The 19,259-nt window shown below is 40.2% G+C and overlaps 1 protein-coding gene across 19 annotated transcripts in view; it reads left to right on the top strand.

The window, feature by feature from the left end:
• The window catches only part of ATP8A (ATPase phospholipid transporting 8A1), a 293,688-nt gene that overhangs the window by 204,414 nt on the left and 70,015 nt on the right, over positions 1-19,259 (top strand). The window contains exon 1 of one of the 19 annotated variants that reach the window (XM_083119283.1): positions 10,208-10,394. The exons of the other annotated variants lie outside the window; for them this stretch is intronic. Coding sequence (XP_082975409.1) covers positions 10,277-10,394 — 118 coding nt within the window. The 5' untranslated portion in view covers positions 10,208-10,276. Of the gene's footprint in view, positions 1-10,207; positions 10,395-19,259 lie in introns of those variants that run through there. 19 annotated transcript variants of the gene reach the window in all.

The raw sequence follows: 19,259 nt of genomic DNA, 5'->3' as shown, positions 1-19,259 counted from the left end.
AAATTTTAAATTTCCAATAAAAGTGCATGAGTGTCGATGTTCTCAAATTTTCTGTGCAAGTGGAATGTATCCCGCCTTTCAACTACAAAGTTTCGTTTACGTATGTTGAAAAGCAAAAATTATACAATTTTTTGAAAGTGAAAATTTTAAAAGTGTTGCTACTAGCCCCCGCTTCCCCTACTGTAAAGCTTTATCTAACCTCCCAACCCTGCCCAGCATAGTGTGTATGGAGTCTTTTAATGCTCCATTCTCGACGAAGTTTGTCGATGTTGACATGGCATGATTTTTCGTCGGCTCCATGGCCGAGCACGCTAAGTGATCTACTTTCGATTTTGCCACCGAAATTCCCGGGTTCGAGTCCGGACCTGAGCATGGGCGTTTCTTTGCTCAAACCATCCTCATCGTAGGATAATTGCATGGTCACTTACGTTACATTTTGACAAATTGGAGTCATCTTGCAGTTCTGGTTTCAGCCCCATGATAAAGAAGTGATGTTGCTAGCGGTGCTGCTAGAATCAGAAGACTTCCACCAAAAGTGCATGTATGTGGATCTTAAAAAGTATGAAATGCATATCAAAAGTAACATTGTGGTAACAGCTTTAAATACATTAACACATTTCTATTCTGTCTTTATATGTAACAAAGTGTAAAAAAATGATATGGAATAGTACAGAAATTAGCCACTAGTAATGCAAGGTCATTGTTTCCCAAAAATTATATATTGGACTCACATACACACGTATATTACATACTGTTAGTCACCGTTCGGGAAGCGTATTTCCTAGGTCGCCATCTTGATATATAGCATCATCGCACAGAAGGTCTGTGGTGTTACCAACCTCCAAATCAATTTATCCTGTAGCGATCAACCCTGGGGTAGAAGGGTTACATAAAATCCGAATATTATATATATATATATATATATATATATATATATATTATATATATATGTGTGTGTGTGTGTATGTATATATATATATATATATATATATAATATATATAAATACAAAATCATTATATGTCATAGATATTTTTTTCCTGTCGCCAGTATTATTTATATAATGTCTTCCATGTATACTCCAGCGCTGTAAAAGGCATATGGCAAGAAATCGAACGCAGCGCTGTAATGCCGCTACATTCACATTCTGCACAAAACACGTGATGACGGCACAGTGCCATATCACAAAGTAAAAATGGGACTGACTAACGTCCCACAAGACTGATTCATAATGCACTTCCTACAAAGATGAGGAAATACGCTGGCTGATGCAGGATTTAAGCACTGTAATTATCCACACTGCCGCTTAGTTGTTGGCCCCTTGTGTGGTAGTGGTTCATCCATACATTCCTTTTGATTGTACGCGCAACCTTGAAACATCCATTCTGTAACATTAATCGAAGTGGCTAAGTTGAGACTATCTATCTAATCATCACCGTCTGCAGCAAAACATCTGTTGGATTTCACGAGTGGGAATGGGTAGGATGGGGAGGGAGGGGGGTTGGCCTGCTTGCACAGAAAATTGCCTATATTCAGGGCTGTGCCGTAGTATAATTTTAAAATATAGACGTACAAAATATTGTTTCAAAGTATGATGTAAACTCTACTGGGCAAGATACCCTGTACCCTCACGCTTGTTTCAGTGACATTTGCTGGATTTCAGCCCTTTTGGTAACATATCTTCAGGTCGTCGGAATATACGGGGGTGACCCTCCCTAACCCTTTTAACTCTCAAACTACCACCAAATTACAACCGAAACTAAAAATCGTGGCAAAACGCATCAGTACATTTCTAACAAATTATTATAATGCGAAATGGCCTTAAGTGCTGACGCACCCAGAAATTTTAATTTTTTAATTCTAACAAATTATTGCTTGTATTAAAAAACAAAAAAAAGTAGTTATATTTATGTTATCGTTATTCTGCTTTATGTAGGTGTATGTATGTTTAAACGAGTTTTTCCTTCAGAACTGAAAATATTTAACAGTTTGGTTTACTTCTCAGTTTTGTATAAGTATAAATGTAAAGTGCTTAAGTACAGTATTTCAACTTAGTTTACAGACTTTGTTATTATTAGCTCAGGTATGTTATTAAATGCAATGGCTTTTAATGCAAAAGATTCGTCCCTGCCTATGCATTGTTGATGCAGTCTTATATTCTTACGTAGCATTAAAAAGTATTCGTTTCGGTCTTTTGAGTTTGAAAACCTGGTGAAAAAAAATTCCCGCCAATCATTCTACCGATAAAGAAACGTTGTGTATGTTCTCACACGGAACAAGGGATTTTTCAGAGAAGTGTTGAACGTAGCAAGCACACACAATTATTTTGTGGCTGTTTTATGCGTTGTGTGTGTATTTTTTATGTTTCGTTGTTCAACATACCGTGAGTCGAGCAGAAATAATGTTGTGCCTTTATGGGAAGTTGTATTATATGCTGTTAACGTTGAGCAAGGTTGGGCGATATCGAGATTTTCGTATCACGGCATTACTAACCATTCCAGGCTTTGAGTGTCGCCTGTGCTGTGAATTTAGTAATACACGGTGAACATGGGCGACGCGAGACGAAGGTTTGACTGATTGATTAGGTTTTTCTTGCTTCGCCTTTTTGTTTACACACGGTGCGTTATTGAGGCTTACTCCTTCTTGTATTAACGCAATTATCAACATATAATTGCAATTTTTCTTGTAGAAAGACCTTATTTTTAGCCAGTTACCTGATAATAATACAGATGTTTACACATATTGACAGTTTCACCTCTCTGTTCAAGCACGTTGAGTGTTCCACTCACGATTTCACCTTCGAGCTCAGAGGAAAAATTGCTTTGGAACCAACCAAAAATTAATTTCTGGTAAACAAACTTTTGTTTAAATCGGCGTCAAAAAATTATAGTTCACGAAAATCAACTTTATTAGTAACCGTGCACATTTATTTAGAGTTATAATTTGGTCCCAATTACAAAATTAGTAAAGAATACCATTTTTTTGTGTATGATTACCAAGAAGCGTAACTAAACGGTGTTGTGTTAATTCAAACAGATATGTTATTTATGTGTGTGTTCTGGATTTTAGTTCCAGCGAGAACATGGATGAATCATTTCGTTTGTTCATGCATTCTTTCTAATCATCATTCGTCTTCAATGTCATATAATCACTGAAGAGATTGAAAAGCAAGTAAGAAATGAACTACAAATTTCTCTACCATTTTGTCAATTTATAGTCAATATATTGACACAAGTACGCGAATATACACACACGCGCGTATGTGTGCCACTGTTGGCTTATCACGACGATGAAGATGAATGATGAAATGACCCGGACAGTTATGCTCAGGTCGGTCATTAAGTACTGTCGATCTTGTAGTATTGTCTTTAACGTAGCTCACTATATAACCTAGGGCTCTATGCTCGAATCCCAGGTAAAGCATGAATGTTTTCTCGCCATTTCTGTGTGTTTGTTTATGTGTGTGTTTGTGTTATTACGGGGAATTTTTTGAAAATTATAAAACTACAAAATTTAACTCGCTAGGGTGCTATGCAAAGCGTCATATTGTGATTGACTGATTCTATTGCCTCAAAGTGCATTAACTGACGTGTACACATTGCCTAGACTGTATCTTTTCCCGTTACGTGTAAATGCATATCGCAATACAGCACAGGGTTGATCAAGGGTTTAACCAGTACAGAGTATATTATTCAAAGCTTTGATCTTTGTTGTGTGTGTGTTTATGTAAATTTTATGCATCTCAAAGTCGATAGTGTATTGCGTAGTTGCTGCAATCGACCTTGGTCTTTTTAATGGTCTCAATTCAGAGGAAATTGTGCCACTAGTACAGGTTGCGAGGAACTAGCGTTACTATCGATCGTCACACTTGCAGTATGTCGACGTTGCAAGGGCCGAGTGCGATTCTTGATTTCCAGCGAAGTTCAATTCATTAAATGTTTCATCAAGTTGAAATTCTATTTAAGCCATGCCCTCTGCCGAAAGGTTTGTTTGCCAACGCCCAGCCTTCGTCCCATTCTTCGATCATCCCTGTAACCATGGTAACCGTAGAAAAGTCCCTCCGGGTCTCCCCATTTGCGGAACGCTGTGCTAAAAACGATACGAGCGAAAAGGGCCGTTGACGAAGAGGCAGGGAAGAGAATGTGATTGCGAGAGCGTCGGTGCACGTTGATGCACGATTGCACGAAGTAAGGTTGTCTGATACGTGATGTTGCCGGCGAGGTGACGACGCCGCGAAAATAACAACCGGGCGAAATATTCTGTTCGCTACGACGTTTCGTCGACGTCATCTGTCGGTTTCATTCGCAACAAGTGGGGACCTGCGCAGAGTTGCCATCGGCTGGGAAATATTCACACACATTGGGATTTTTTACGCTTCGAAACAATGATAAAGCCCACTCCTTCAAAAATTGTTATTCAAAATATGTCTGGTTCTGATTCTCAGCAAGATCACCTCTCTTCTCATATCACCTTACTTCATCCTTCGATCTCCATATTTAGTCATATAGTCTTTATTTTCTCTTTATTATTATTTTTGCAAATTCTCACTTTTTAGAGAATTTAACTTATTTAATATCCTTCAAGAAATAACACTCGTTCTACTCCCCCTATCCTAACACATTACACCATTGTTCTATTATTAACGTACTGATATATATAATTTATTACATTAGTAGCACATAAATCTTAACTGTAAATCAAGCTTGTTTCTGGTACGTTGGAACAATCTTGGTCCACTATATCCATGAGACGTTAACCAACAACCAGTTGTGGGCTATCGCCTCAAATATGTAGAATTGAAAGTATCAATAAAGGAGGAGGTAAATAAAAGCGGGGGAACCTAAATTCCGCACTTCTGACGCCCTGGTTTATTTTAAAGGCACTAAGCGCCTACCCCTGAATGTATGCGGGTGGAAGTTGGCGGTCTTCTTTCATTCTCTCTGGTTCATGACTTCCGCGCTGCATTGTATTTTGATTCGTGTACATCATTTTCCCACCTTTCTAAATTACTATGAGGATGAATTGTGAATTTATGAAGCAGATAATAGAACAAACCTTACCTGAAACTCGATCCCACGATCACTGGCTTCCCAGAAATACGAAAAGAGGGGTGGAATCTCTCCGAGGAAACTTTTTAAACAATTCTAATATATTTTTTAAATACATTTTTTGGTTGTGCTGATAAGTTGAACACAACAATCGAATAAATATTTTTCGGATTAAGGGACAAAACTAACAGAAACAAACAGAGCGTGACCAGAATTATTAATTCTCTTTTTGATATTCAATTCTCCAAGGTCGCCGATGATTCAAAACAAAGATGACGGCTAGTATCAAATATGGCCACTCCCCTCGAGGATTATCCTTCTGTACAAAAGTGGTCTGACTGACGATTTAATATTTCTTGCAAGAGCACCCCTTATTTTCAGTGGCGGATCCAGAAGTTACAGTTGGGAGGGGCGAATTTCAGTTGGCTATCTCACCTCCCGAATAGCCTTTCTAACTTACAATTGCACAGTTTTATATAAAAAAATATCTTCCTGTAAAAAGGAACAAAGCTGACTTTCATGTTCTAGAGATTAGAGTATTGTTTCACAGAAATAGGTGTCCATGGCTGGAATAAATTATTATTATTATTGTGTAAAAAAAATGAGCATGGAGAAAAAAAAGATTGTCCAATAAATCAATAAACCTAAGTATTTTTCTAGAGCTTAAATATGTATTTCTTAAACTTGTTTGGATGGGCAATCAGGGGGATAGTGCTATTTTCTCAAGGGTTCTCTGGTTCGATTCCCTTTTGAGGCACATTGCACCCGTTGTTCGGATCCAAATTTAAACTCTAAGTCCAGTTCCAATTGACCAACCTGAGGATAAAGTTGAATGTTTCAAACTTAGAAAAATATTCTCGACATTAAAGTTGTTGATATAAGACAGAACCTTTGAGCCTTCAAAAATAGTAGGCATAATCCCATATTCAAAAACCTAGCAGTTGGGGGGGGGGGGGCGATCGCCCCTATCGCCCTCCCCGTGGATCCGCGCCTGCTTATTATGAATACATTGATCTTAAACTACTGTGATATGACGTCATATCCAACTGAAGATGTTGATGAATATATTAATTCAGAATGAACTGGACAAGGAATAAAGGGAGAGATGAAGATGGTGTGAAAAACATCACCTGTGTTACATCAGATAGTTGTTGCTCTTTATATGTTCCTTCGGCTTCATAACATTGTTTTACGGGTGTGGTTGTAACACCAGACGCTACAGAAGATTTGTTGAGTGTTTGTAACTGGAAACACCTTATATGCAGCATTTACAAAGAGATCCGTGAAGTTAGGGGGAAAACCAAACGAATAGCTAAGAAAAAAATCACCAATAAAACGTTAAAAAGAAGGAAAAAAAGTAGGTCACTGATAACGAAGACAAACCCCGCTGAAATAGACATTATCACTTCGCCGTAGCCTCAAGAGAATCCGAGTCAATAGAAACTGGTAGAGTATGAGCTAGTGGTGTTTTCCACCGTAGCTGCTTCACAGTGGGTCCGTCGTCGGCTTAAATCAAGGGGTCCCTTGTTAGATACCCGGTGGAGGCATGTAGTGGTTCGGATCCCACTTTAAACTGTAGGTCCAGTCCCGATTAGCCTACCTCTGCATAAAATGGGCTTAAAGCAAAAATTCGCAATGGTGAGTCGCGAACAAGGCTGTGTCATGGACGCTGTCGAACAGGCAACTCGGTGCATAATTTCTGTTGGCCATGTCTCTTCTGCTACTAATAATTCCATCATAATTCGCATATTTGATGGAATATTTCTAATCCAAACTTATTCTCCGAGGGTCTCTTTTTTATACCGGTACTATCAAGGACTTTCTTCTTCAAATAGTCACTGAACCACTTATTGACGTTGTCTTCAATCGCTACGGTGCAAGATCACCAAGTGTAATTGAAACCGAACGGCAAGGGGATGTCAACACGAATGGCGTCCGAAAGTTTTCTATGGGGTTTCCTCAACCTTTACCTTTTTGCGTTGTGATGTAGGTAAACAAAGTTCCTTCCCATCCCAACGCTGTCGACTTGCATTGCAATTTAACAATCCCGAATTCGATTTTTAGTGCGGATAGACCGCAGTGGTTTGGATCCCACTTTGCACCTTATATCTAGTCTATATCTAGTATCTAAGCACAATGTGAACTTCGAACTCGACTAAGGAGTGTCGGGTTCGATTCTCTGTGCGGACGCATTTTAACGCTTAAGATCGTAATTAAATATGTTTGTGGAGTTAACAATGAAACAGTTAGGTCGTATTAATAAGAATGAGTGGCTGCACATGAACATAAGCTCCAGTGGTGTCGAGGTAAGTGCTCATGAAGTAAGGAATTACTCCATTTTCGTATGAATCGAATCCTCCCTCGCACAGTTTCCAACCTAGCTGCTTCCTCATAGATACGATTCATGTGCTATTATCTGGCGATGTGCATACTCTACTCGTGTATGTGTAAATATAAGCACATTGCTCACCACTGGAGTACGTTCCCCAAACAGTTGAGAAATAAGTGGGTGATAAGTTTTATTCATATTACCCAAGGCCAGAAAGACAAAGGATTAGGTAGGTTATCCCTGAGAAAACTCATAATTAGGGCCCGGGACTTTATGTCCTATAAAACTGTAAAATATGTATGTAATTATGTCATATAAATTGGAAAAGTCATGAAAAATTACAAATATGTCAGAAAAATGCAGAAATATTCCCAGTATAGCCAAAAATATGCACAACAATCTAACTAACTAACTCTCTAGCCTTCTTAAACCCGAAGGTTCATGGCTGCAGCAACACAGGCCTTCCATCTGTCCCTATCTTGAGCAAGATCAATATACTCTTTTCCATCCCTACCGATTTCCCTTAGGTCCATCTCGACGTTGTCCCTCCATCTTCGTCTTGGCCTTCCTACTGGTCTCTTACCATCAGGTTTCCCAACAAGAATCCTGTAAACTCCTCTTTCCTCTCCCATTCGTGCCACATGGCCTGCCCACCTAAGTCTTCGTGATTTAATTATTCTAATAATGTCTGGACATGAATACAAATTATGTAGTTCTAAATTATGTAACCTTCTCCACTCACCTGTCTCCCCATCCCTTTTAGGTCCAAATATTTTCCTAAGGATCCTATTTTCAAATACTCTCAATTTATGTTCCTCTTTCAATGTAAGGGACCAAGTTTCACACCCATATAATACTACAGGCAAAACAATACTCTCGAATTTCTCCCATACCCGATAGAGTAGAGTAGGGGCTGTAATGTACCGAATGTTATTTTTTACTTTTGACTGATTTTTGTGAAAAGCGAAAAGGCAAACAAATGAGAACGAAACTTCTTTACTTCCCGTGCAACAATGAGAGAGAACATTTTTCCTCGATAATGTTTGCATGGCTATCAATTGTCGGCGGGATAAAAAAAAGTGGGGTATTATTGTTCTGTACTAAAAAAAGACTGCACCTTTTTTCCTCCGTAATTTCCATATCCTGTCATCGACAATATGAACTATCCGTTGTGCTAAAGCTACGAAGATAAAATTATGAAATAACCAATTATGTGTGAGAGAATTACGAAATCATACAGAAATATGTCTTATTACAACAAAATTGAACATATGTTGTAAAAACGCGAAATTTGTGAAATATGTCAAAATATGTTTTGTCAAGTTTGTCTATTTTGGCTGATTTTCATTAGATATGTAAAGATCTCACCCCAATATTAGATCCGAAGCCAAATGAAAAATATAACATAAAGTCCGGGGCCCTACTCATAATAATAAGGCAAAATAGAATGGAAGAATTTTTCTGTCGTGGGAATTCAATAACATGTAAATATGCAATAATGAAATCAAGGATAGCATAGGCAAAGATTAGCCTTTACCGGAAGAAGCCATTATTAACCTCCAGGAACACAGTTGTGGCAGTCAGTAGTAGCAACCAAGAGGAAAAGACCGGAAGCCTTCGAAATGTGGTGATGAGGATCAAACGAATATACAGAGTAACAAACGAGTATGTCCTGAGACTCGTCAATTGTTAAAAGAAAATGCAGGGTGGCAGGCCGTATCCTGGGGCATGAATTAGTAATAATAATAATAATCCGTTGCGCAACAGCCCATGAGGGCCTAGGCATACCTACCGACTGCCGGTCTCCCTCCCACGCTTTCCTTCGTCACCTCTAAGCGTGGAGATCTTCAACCAGTATTGGAATAGTCGGGGGGTCGGCCCGACGTATCCCCAGCCGTTATAGTAGGTCTCCGTGACCGGATTACGCTCACTCACTCGGAGCTCCCCAATTTCCTCACGATGGTGGGTTGCCACCGGCCCTATACGTAGGCCGAATAAATTCCGACCAGAGCCATATTCGAACCTACGCCGTCCCGCAGCGAACGATCTCAAGACGAGTGAACGCCTTAACCCGCTCGGCTACGGAGGAGGACATGAATTAGTAATGAAAACAGTAATTGCAGGAATAATAGAATGGAGATAACAGATCGGTACATCCAGAATACATGAAACAAATCGCTAAAGATGTGGTTGATTGATTGGTTTAATTTACTTCGCTTTTCTGCCGTGTTTGGGTAAGCGCAAAGATGAGGATGAGTGATGAAAGGACACTCACAAAGAACACATATGCCCAGACCTGTATTCGAACCCGTGTCCCCTGACATCGTAGTGTTCTGCGCTAACCACTCCGCCACGGAGGCCGGCGCTATAGATGTGGATTGCGAAAGCTACGGAGAAATGGAAACAAGATCAAAATGTAGAAATGTTTAAAAGTAAATATACATACATACATATATAAAAATGTAAACCAATACAATGGATGGAACAAACTTAACGTAAACGCGAAAGCACGGGAAAACAAATAGAGACAAGGGCAATAAGCGAGCGGGAAATAACGGAGGGAGGGGTGTAGAAGCTTGAGCAAACCAACATCAGAGTTGAGCGCCAAAGAAGAGAAATAGGTGCCGTTAAACCAATAACACTGCGGTTCGGTATGCGCGTGAGAACATTCAGTGAATTGTAGACACGTTTCAGAGGGAAAAACCGCTCAGAAGTAGTTGGCAACACTGGAACCAGCGGCAGCTGTAAGTTCTAACCCGGCCGCTATTCTCACTCGGTGCGCTTCCGTGTTGTGTTTTTTTAGGGCAATCGAGACTTGGTCAAGTGCAGAGGGGATGCCGTCAATGTGATAGAGGGAACAGGTGAAGGAATGATCGCTGCACAGTGGCAGTAACTTTCAGGATGGCTGGCAGGCACTGGTGGGCAAGTCTTGTTGAAATATTCAGACGGAGTCCTATTTCGGTACTTCTCTCCCGGTTCGGAGCTTCGCCGGCCGACTGCCAAGGTCGAAGGTCACGCAGTAAGTATTGACCCCCGCAGGTGTAACGTGCGGGCGCTATTCATTGTTTGTAAACTAGCCTCCTAAGCACGTGAATCGGGTTGCTTGGGATTTTTTTTTCGTTTGTGCGCAGTTTAGCAGGAAGAAGCCTCTTGTTATTTCCTTCCATATGTTTCAGTTCGATGGTTGCCATATGCTGTAGATGAGGGCGGGAGAACATCTCGTTTTATCTTTCATTCTTGGACAGTGTGTCCATGCAGTGAGGTAACGATTACGCCGTGAAGATATTCACTAAATATAATATAGGTTTACTAAAGTTGTTAGCAGGTCTATTGCAAACTTTTGGATCGATTGATACATTTGGGTTTATTTTACTTCGCTTTTTCTCCACTTTCGATTAATCGCGACGATGAGGATGAGTGATGAAATAAAATTGTGAAGGGACATTCGCAAACACCCATGCCGAGGCCGGGAATCGAACCCGGGACCCCTAGCGTCGTAATGCCCTATGCTGACCACTCCGCCATGGAGGTTGGCACAGGCTTTTGGATAACATGCAAAATACTGATTTTATTCTCCCACATACGCAGTTTTTAAATTTGCGTCATAATTATTATATTTCTGTACATCGGAATCGACCATGGATAGTGGAAAATTAGAATACAACCTGTCACCTAGAGAAAATATTGTCCGTAATGCAAATCTTGTTCGATTTAGATAATGGGTAGCATAATGTCTGAGATAATTTGATTCGTGTGTTATATTCCCGCTTATCTTGTGTTCAAAGGAGTACGTAGAATCTATACAATGTGTTTTGGTATAAAAATTATAATTTTAGGACACATTTAAAATATATGCACACGTAACTCCACCGCTCGCGCGCCCGCTTTAATTGGCCCATCTTCGTGGCGTAGTAGTTAACAAGTCACACACTACGAAGCAAAAGTTATTGTAGGTTGGAATCCTAATTAAGGCGTGGCGGTCGTCACCGAGATCCAGAATGTGTAGGGCCCTACCTCCAGCTCCCTCCCAGTATACCTTCATGGCACGGTAATTTACAAGAGAGAACCTTCAGACAGTTACCAAACTGGTGAAACTACTACTTTGCGTGTTTGTGGGGGAAAGGAAATCTCTGGATACTTTGTCTTAATTTCTATTTCGGTTATTTTACATGATTCCCACTGGTAGTACCCAAAAATTACAGTGTTGACCTTCATCGTGAGGAGCTTTGGGCAGCTACATGAAAAAATTGTATCTTTCTCGTCATTATCGCCGCGTGGTAACGTCGTCGCCTTGTAATCAAGGGGTCCCGGGTTAGATACCCGGTGAAGGAGCATATTGGGGCCTTTCTGTGCATAAAGTGGACTTGCAAACAAACTCAACAACAAACTCTCTCGTCATTAACATAGTTCCCCCATCCTCGTGTTTAACTTTGCTGTAGTATACAAATGCCTTTAAAAGTGACGGAGAAAGAAGAATAGGTAGCGAACTAGTTAAGTGAAAGATGAAAAAGGATGTGTTCATTATGTATCAGTTAGAAGGCGCATGCTAAAAGTTCGGTACACAAAGTATGAAATCAGTGGCGGACTAACAAACATCCCTCGTGGGTGCGGATGGATCTTTTTCTCTCCGGGATGTCAGCCGCTGTACACATCTCTGGGATTTAGGACTGTAACCTCCCCCCGGTCTCTCTCTCTCTCTCTCTCTTTCTCTCTCTCTCTCTCTCTCTCTCTCTCCCTCCTTTCCCAACTTTTAAACCGGCCTGCGTGTGAAATATCACAAGCTGATCTCAGTTTTTGATCTACAAGATCCAAGTTTCTATTCTTTAACAAGGCTGACAACTGGCAAGTCATTGATTACATTGTAAACAGCCTTCTGTTTATTGATTACGTAAGTCTAATATTGGGAGATTTCGTTTATCAACTTTGTCCGCGTGCTTCCGGTGTATGAGAGCAACCTAGAAGGAAAGTTGACTGCTACGCTTGGTTGTGTTTTCACTCACGTGTTGTGTGTGCTTAATATAAGTGACGTAACACCGGCAGCAATTCTCACGCAAGTATACTATTGTCGCTGTGTCCGGCTTTGAACGAGTATGTTGGGTAAGTTTGACGTAACATTTTTCCCCGTTCTTTTTGGAAAATGGAACTTGGTTTCACGTGTAGCTACATAAGCGGAAATCGTACCCTTCGCTGTACGAGCATATCGAGCAAGTGAGGTAGAATTTCTAAGGTTGCTGAAGCGATTGTCAGCTGATGTGACTTACCATCGGTAGTGGAGAACCGGCTATTGGCAGGGAAGGGAGCATGTGATCTGCTTGCACATGGTGGAAGTTGGCTCTCCCATTGGGCAACGTCGTCAGCAGACATAAATAGTAAAGCAAGACTTCTCGTTCAATTTGCTTCGACAAAAGGCTATTTATTTCAAACTTTTCGCTGCTCTACCCCATCTATACCCGTTGATACCGAGCAGTGTTTGAGTTGGCTTTTAAGTCCACTTTATGCACAGAAATGCTAATCGAGGTTGGACCTACAGTTTAAAGTAGGACCCGAACCACTGTGCAAATGTGCCTGTACCTGGTATCGAACCCGCGAGCTCTTGGTTAGCCGAGCAATGTAATCTAAATTTCCTCTGGAGGTGTAACGTGAGCAGTCGAAACAGGGGTCTTGGATTCGAAACCTACGTGCGACATGGGTGCGTTCTTTGTATTCAATCTTGTGTGTTCAGATCGCCCCTTAAAATTGTAAATGTCGTCCGAATAACATTGATCTGAATTCTGAAGAACATTGTTGCCAGAAAGAAACCTTTTGGTAAAACAGTAACTGATAATAACCTACAATTACTGTTAATCCCGTGCACTTGCTGGAAGAGTAACTGTTAATCCCGTGCACTTGCTGAAACAGTAACTGTTATTTCCTTTAGAATAAGTAACTCGTTTCTTCCAAATGCTGTCGGTTCGCCAGAGAGAAAATCTATTCTGTAAAATAAGGAAAATTTATGTAGCAAGTATTGTAGAAGGAAATTTATGTAGCAAGTATTGTAGACTGATACCTGCTTGAGCTCATTACATAAAATGGAAGGAAATGTATTGCCTCCATTCACCCGTACTTCAGCCTTATAGATTTTGATTTGTTTGCGCGGACATTTATTTAAAAAAGAAATCAATATTAGAAACATCAGTCTCTCCTAGGTAACGAGTTTCATGTTGTCACAATGGGCTGCAGACTCATATCAACATACCAGACCTTGACTAATGTAATAATCATAAGGGTGGCGAAAATCATTCAGAGTACGACACAAAATCGGTAGTCTAGTATTGAACGTGTGAAGCTTGCTTGTGGTGGTTCCATACTGCAAATTACAGCAATTGCAGGCTGATGAGGCACGTACGTTTGATATCATAGTTAATGTGTATTGGTTTTATACGTGTATCACCTGTTTGTCCATTCAATCATTTACTATTATATATTGCATATGCGGCTAATTGAGTGATTCTTTAATCCTCATATTTTATCACATCATCAGGGTTGCTACGCGTCTGGAAAACAGGGAAATGTTAGGGAATTTTGCAGATCGTCTGGAATTTATACATGCATTTTGGAGTCTACAAGAGAAAAAGTTGCAAAATGAACAAGCAGTTCACTTCCACTTCTGGACTCTGTTCTTGTAATTCCACTCCAAAAAAAAACAGCATTTTCTACGACCCTATAAATCCGCCAGAAAATGAAAAATTGTGTATGGTTTATGAACTTTTTCTGTTGTTTTTATATTGTGCAGATCTGTTATGGTGAAATAATGTACCTCTGTTACCTTAACCTAAGGCTAGATGCGCGTGATTGTAGCACCCAATACATTTGATGCCGATTGTAATTTTACATTTCACTCTTCAAATTTTCACGTTCTTGTGTGTGTAGAATGAAATTTGCTAAGAACAAGTTGTGAAAGTGAATATTCATAATAATTACCGGATTATATATTTCATTGAAAAACACAAGGTTCAAAAGCAAAAAATCATGATGATAAACATGTCTGGGAAAAAATCATTTTTAGACTGGAAAACCTGGAAATGTCAGGGAATTTATAATCAAAAAATCGTAGCAACCCTGATCATGGTAAATTGTGAATAACCTGTGATTGTAGCATACATTTCCAAACTAAGAAAATTTACTGTGAAATATGACGATGGTCCTTTGGTCCATCTGTTACCCCGGTGAGCTTAAAATGATGAATCATGGTGGATAAATTTACAGGAGGTGTTCAAAATAGCGCTTCCTTCATCTGCGACTTGACGTAAACCTGTTTGTTTTTCCAGCGTGCGTTTCGGCAAACGCTTCCACACATGGCGGATCCTACGAGCCACAAGATAAACTAACAGATAATTACACACACCTTTGTACGACCACCACCAGAAAGATGTGCGTTTAACTAACTTATAGCGGAAATCACACATCTATGAAGTTGTTAGAAATCTATACAGTGGTTTTACAAGTATTGCCAAATTTTAAAAGGCATACAAGGGTGCCACGGAAATATCTTAATTCATTTAACTCGTGTCATATTTACCCGACCATAGCGTATGAATTTCTCATCGAGCCAGGTATGATGCTTTACCTGACAATACCAGACGGATTGATTGATGATTCCATTCGGTTCCATTCCGATCTTTACCCGACCATATCAAGCGGATCGATGATTCCATCCGGTGGAATGTTTACCCAACCACATCAAGCGGATCGATGATTCCATCCGGTGGGATGTTGACCCGACCACATCAAGCGGATCGATGATTCCATCCGGTGGGATGTTTACCCGACCACATCAAGCGGATCGATGATTCCATCCGGTGGGATGTTTACCCGACCACATCAAGCGGATCGATGATTCCATCCGGTGGGATGTTTACCCGACCACATCAAGCGGATCGATGATTCCATCCGGTGGGATGTTTACCCGACCACATCAAGCGGATCGATGATTCCATCCGGTGGGATGTTTACCCGACCACATCAAGCGGATCGATGATTCCATCCGGTGAGATGTTTACCCAACCACATCAAGCGGATCGATGATTACATCCGGTGAGATGTTTACCCGGCCACATCAAGCGGATCGATGATTCCATCCGGTGGGATGTTTACCCGACCACATCAAGCGGATCGATGATTCCATCCAATGAGATGTTTACCCGACCACATCAAGCGGATCGATGATTCCATCCGGTGAGATGTTTACCCAACCACATCAAGCGGATCGATGATTCGATCCATTGGGATGTTTATTCGACCATATCAAGCGGATTGATGTTATCCATCAATTTTAGGCAGTTTGGTATTATTTCCGAAAACCGAAAAATCATAAGTATCTAGGTCACTTTCAAATTGTTTTAAACGTGCACTTCGTGTGTAAAATAAAATGTGTTTTGCCCACAAATAAAAACTCGAAAATCCAGACTATGGTCTTAATAGATAAGCACTGAATCATACGTCTTCCAATTGGATCTTGCACGGCGTTATATTGCATGTAAGACATCTGTGCCGAATATGCGTCATCGGCAAAGTGTGTTGTCTTTCCATACAGAAAAAAACGCCACTCCCTTGCAAGGAGTGTCTCATCTTCTGGCGCTCAGCTGTTCATTCTTGGATGTGCTCCTTGCCAATTGCTGCTGACAAGCGGAGCGGAAAAGTGCCAGCTCGCCACAGATGATTATCATCAAATTGCGAATGGTTGCAGAAAATAAGTAGAGTCGTTTTGGTCATTTAGAGGGTGACCACTTGGAAGAGAATAATGCAATGTAAGTAAAGGCAACACGTGTTCACCGACAGCAGTGATCAAGTTAGCTAGCCGAGGGGGTGAACAACGCAGCAAGTACAGATTGGGAGCCAGTGGTTTTACATTTCACGAGGGCCCGAGATTTCCATTGTGTTTGTCCCATCGGCTGTTTGATTAATGCATTGTTTTATTCTCGTCGTAGCGATTGACGTAGAAGGATTGGAAAGAGATATAAAGTAACTATACGTAATAGAACAAGACATAGAAATACAGAATGGCATGATATTTTGAGTAGCAATAGCCGGTAGTCCGTACTATTAGACTATCGGCCTTTCCAAAAATATATAGCTCCATGTTGAATTTTCCGACTTTTGTGATGCAAGCATATAAATACATGTACACAGTGGCGGCGATTAGGAGGGGCAGTCCCCCCCCCCCGTTTTCACCACTTTTTCCCCCGCACTATGCTAAATCTTATCTACGAAGGGAAATTTTTGACACCTTGCCCTTCGGTTTTGGGACCCAATCGCCGTCACTGCATGTACATTGTAACAAAACAGTATGAATGAGTAGCTTCTCTTTCAGCGAATTATTCATCTTGTTAGTAATATACGGAAGCGAGAGAAGTTGTTCGAAAACTTAAAGAGTACGCAAATTCTGATGCAAGCACAGCTATTAATAGTGTCAGTAAATGACACTCCACATTTTACAAAGTATTGTCAGAAACATAGACTTTCCCGGTTTCTTGCACAAGATAACTTCGAGGAATTACGGCAGAGCGGAAGAAGTTTCACTTGCAGAACCCAATGAACCTCCTTGAGACTTGACTTGATTTGCAGTTTGTTTTTGTTTAAGCAAAGAGAAACGTACTATACCTCCCATTACACTAAATACAAATTGGCAGAATAACATAACCTGCATGGGCATCCGAGAGAGTCATAGATGGCCGTTGAACCCTGGAAAATGTCAGTTTAAAATTATATTTTTTCGCACACATTTCATTTCATTCTCACTAATTTTCGTTATTATAAAGGACTGATAATTACAAGTGTGGCACACCATAACTTCAAACTGAATCGGTGATTTTGGGAAAAGTGCCTTGCTTGTTCCCCCGCCCTGGAAAATATTCCTTATTTGCCAGCTCCCCTGGAAAATATCATGCGTGAGCCCGTGTGCTTGGAATAGTTTTCAATAAAGAAAGAAAAATAACAGACCATGATAAAGTTGTAGAACGGTATATCGTTTTTTTCAGTGAAGCGATTTTATTTTGGTGGACTAAAGTGACAAGTTATTTTGTACGTTTCTTCTAAAATGGAAGTAATGTTTACAATCAACAGGGTGCCTCATCCTGCAAGGCACCTTGTCCTAATGAACCATTATTTACCATTAGAATCAAATCGTGTACCAGGGGACAGTGGCGTGCCAAAGGGGGGGGATTGGTTGGGGTTTCCCCCCTCTTTGGGTAAGTTTTTTTGCAAAATGAGGATTGACTACTTAAAGAATGTATACGTAACCCCTCCCTTTCAAAAGTCCTGGGCACGCCACTGCCAGGGACTGTACTGAATACCTGCACTAGATTGATTAATCTCTTAAGAGCCAAAAGAATTAGCTTAATTCTGCTAATACATAAAATAAATCACAAAACATAATGTGGCAACTGTAAGCACTGTAATTTCACATACACAGCTCAATAACATGCAAAATGTTAGGGTCCATCATCAGTCTTCGTACATTGTAACATTTCAGGAGTGACACTTTAATCCTCTAGTTATAATACACATTTTTAAGGTTTCATACCTTTTGGTAAAATTCCTACATTTTAATGCACCTTTTGGCATTTTACGTGCAGTTTGCTATTTTAACACTTGTGAATCACTAATAGAGTCGAGAATATTTCGAGGGCTCAAAACCGACAGCTTTTTTAACACCCCACTGAGTTAAATAAGAAATAAACCGCCATGCTGATTTCGATGAGCTCATTCGTGACTACAGCGGAAACAGTTAGGTGCCCTGTGGTAGTGAAACCTCACTCGGTCAGTTTTTCTCCCCCCCCCCCCTGTGCCTGTTTTCACTGTCGTTCATCTTTAGAGGTTGCAAGGACGTTGAAAAACCACATCAGCGTGTCTGCAACAACTTGTGTGTCCACTTATGACACTTCTCGTAATGTAAGTCCATACCTTGCATTTCATTGAAACGAAAGGTTCGTATTATCTTTGCCCATTTCTTTCAGTCTCAATAATCCGTAGTATTCTTGGGTTTACTCGTAAGTTCTTTCTGTCCTGAAAAGGGTTCGATACCCGGTGGAGGCACATAGTGGTTCGGATCCCACTTTAAACTGTAGGTCCAGTCTCGGTTAGCCTTACTGTGCATAAAGTGGACTTAAAACACCAAATCAACCAACTAACCTTTCTGTCCTGAATTGTTATTTGTGTAAGCAGAACAATAGCCAATCTGGGAGTGTTGTTTTATCGTTCAAGTTTTTGTTCGGGAACCTACGTCTCTTGCCGTGTAAGTAATTGTAAACTTCGTTGCTGAAACTTGCTCCAGAATTTCAGTACGTTTTTCACAATCATTTGGATTACATAGGAGTGAGAGGAGATGATCATTATTTTGGCGAAGTGAGAAAATTTATAATTCAGTTTTCATGTAGATTTTCATCAGAGATTTTTCTTTCATTCGGAACCTGTACAGTTAATGACAAAATCTAAATTATACTGCTATGCTCTTTCGACAACAAAATCTCGATTTTGAGATAACACAAGTTTGATATGCATTGTGGAATGCATCTCTACCAGCTAGCTTGGTGCTCTAATTTGAAAACTCCCTTCAATTCAGTTTTAAATTTACGTTAATTTTCTAACTTAGTCGTGTACAATGAATAATAGTTATTTCAGTTGTTCTCTATTCATAAATATGGAAAACGCCATGCATTACTTCAGTACATTGAAAAATATGGACTATATTTTGAAATTGTCACCGATACAGTTCAAATCACTGGCATACGCAATGGGGAGCTGATGATGCCACAAGCCCTCTTGAAATTGTGAGAAAAACTAAATTTTCACATGAAAACTGTAAAGAACTCTGGGAAAACCAAAGTGGTAAATGACCCCCGTGTTA

The sequence above is a fragment of the Lepisma saccharinum genome, chromosome 3, assembly GCF_977018435.1.
Source record: "Lepisma saccharinum chromosome 3, izLepSacc3.1, whole genome shotgun sequence".
Taxonomy (NCBI): Eukaryota; Metazoa; Arthropoda; class Insecta; order Zygentoma; family Lepismatidae; genus Lepisma; species Lepisma saccharinum.
This window is presented reverse-complemented; position numbering and strand designations above follow the sequence as displayed.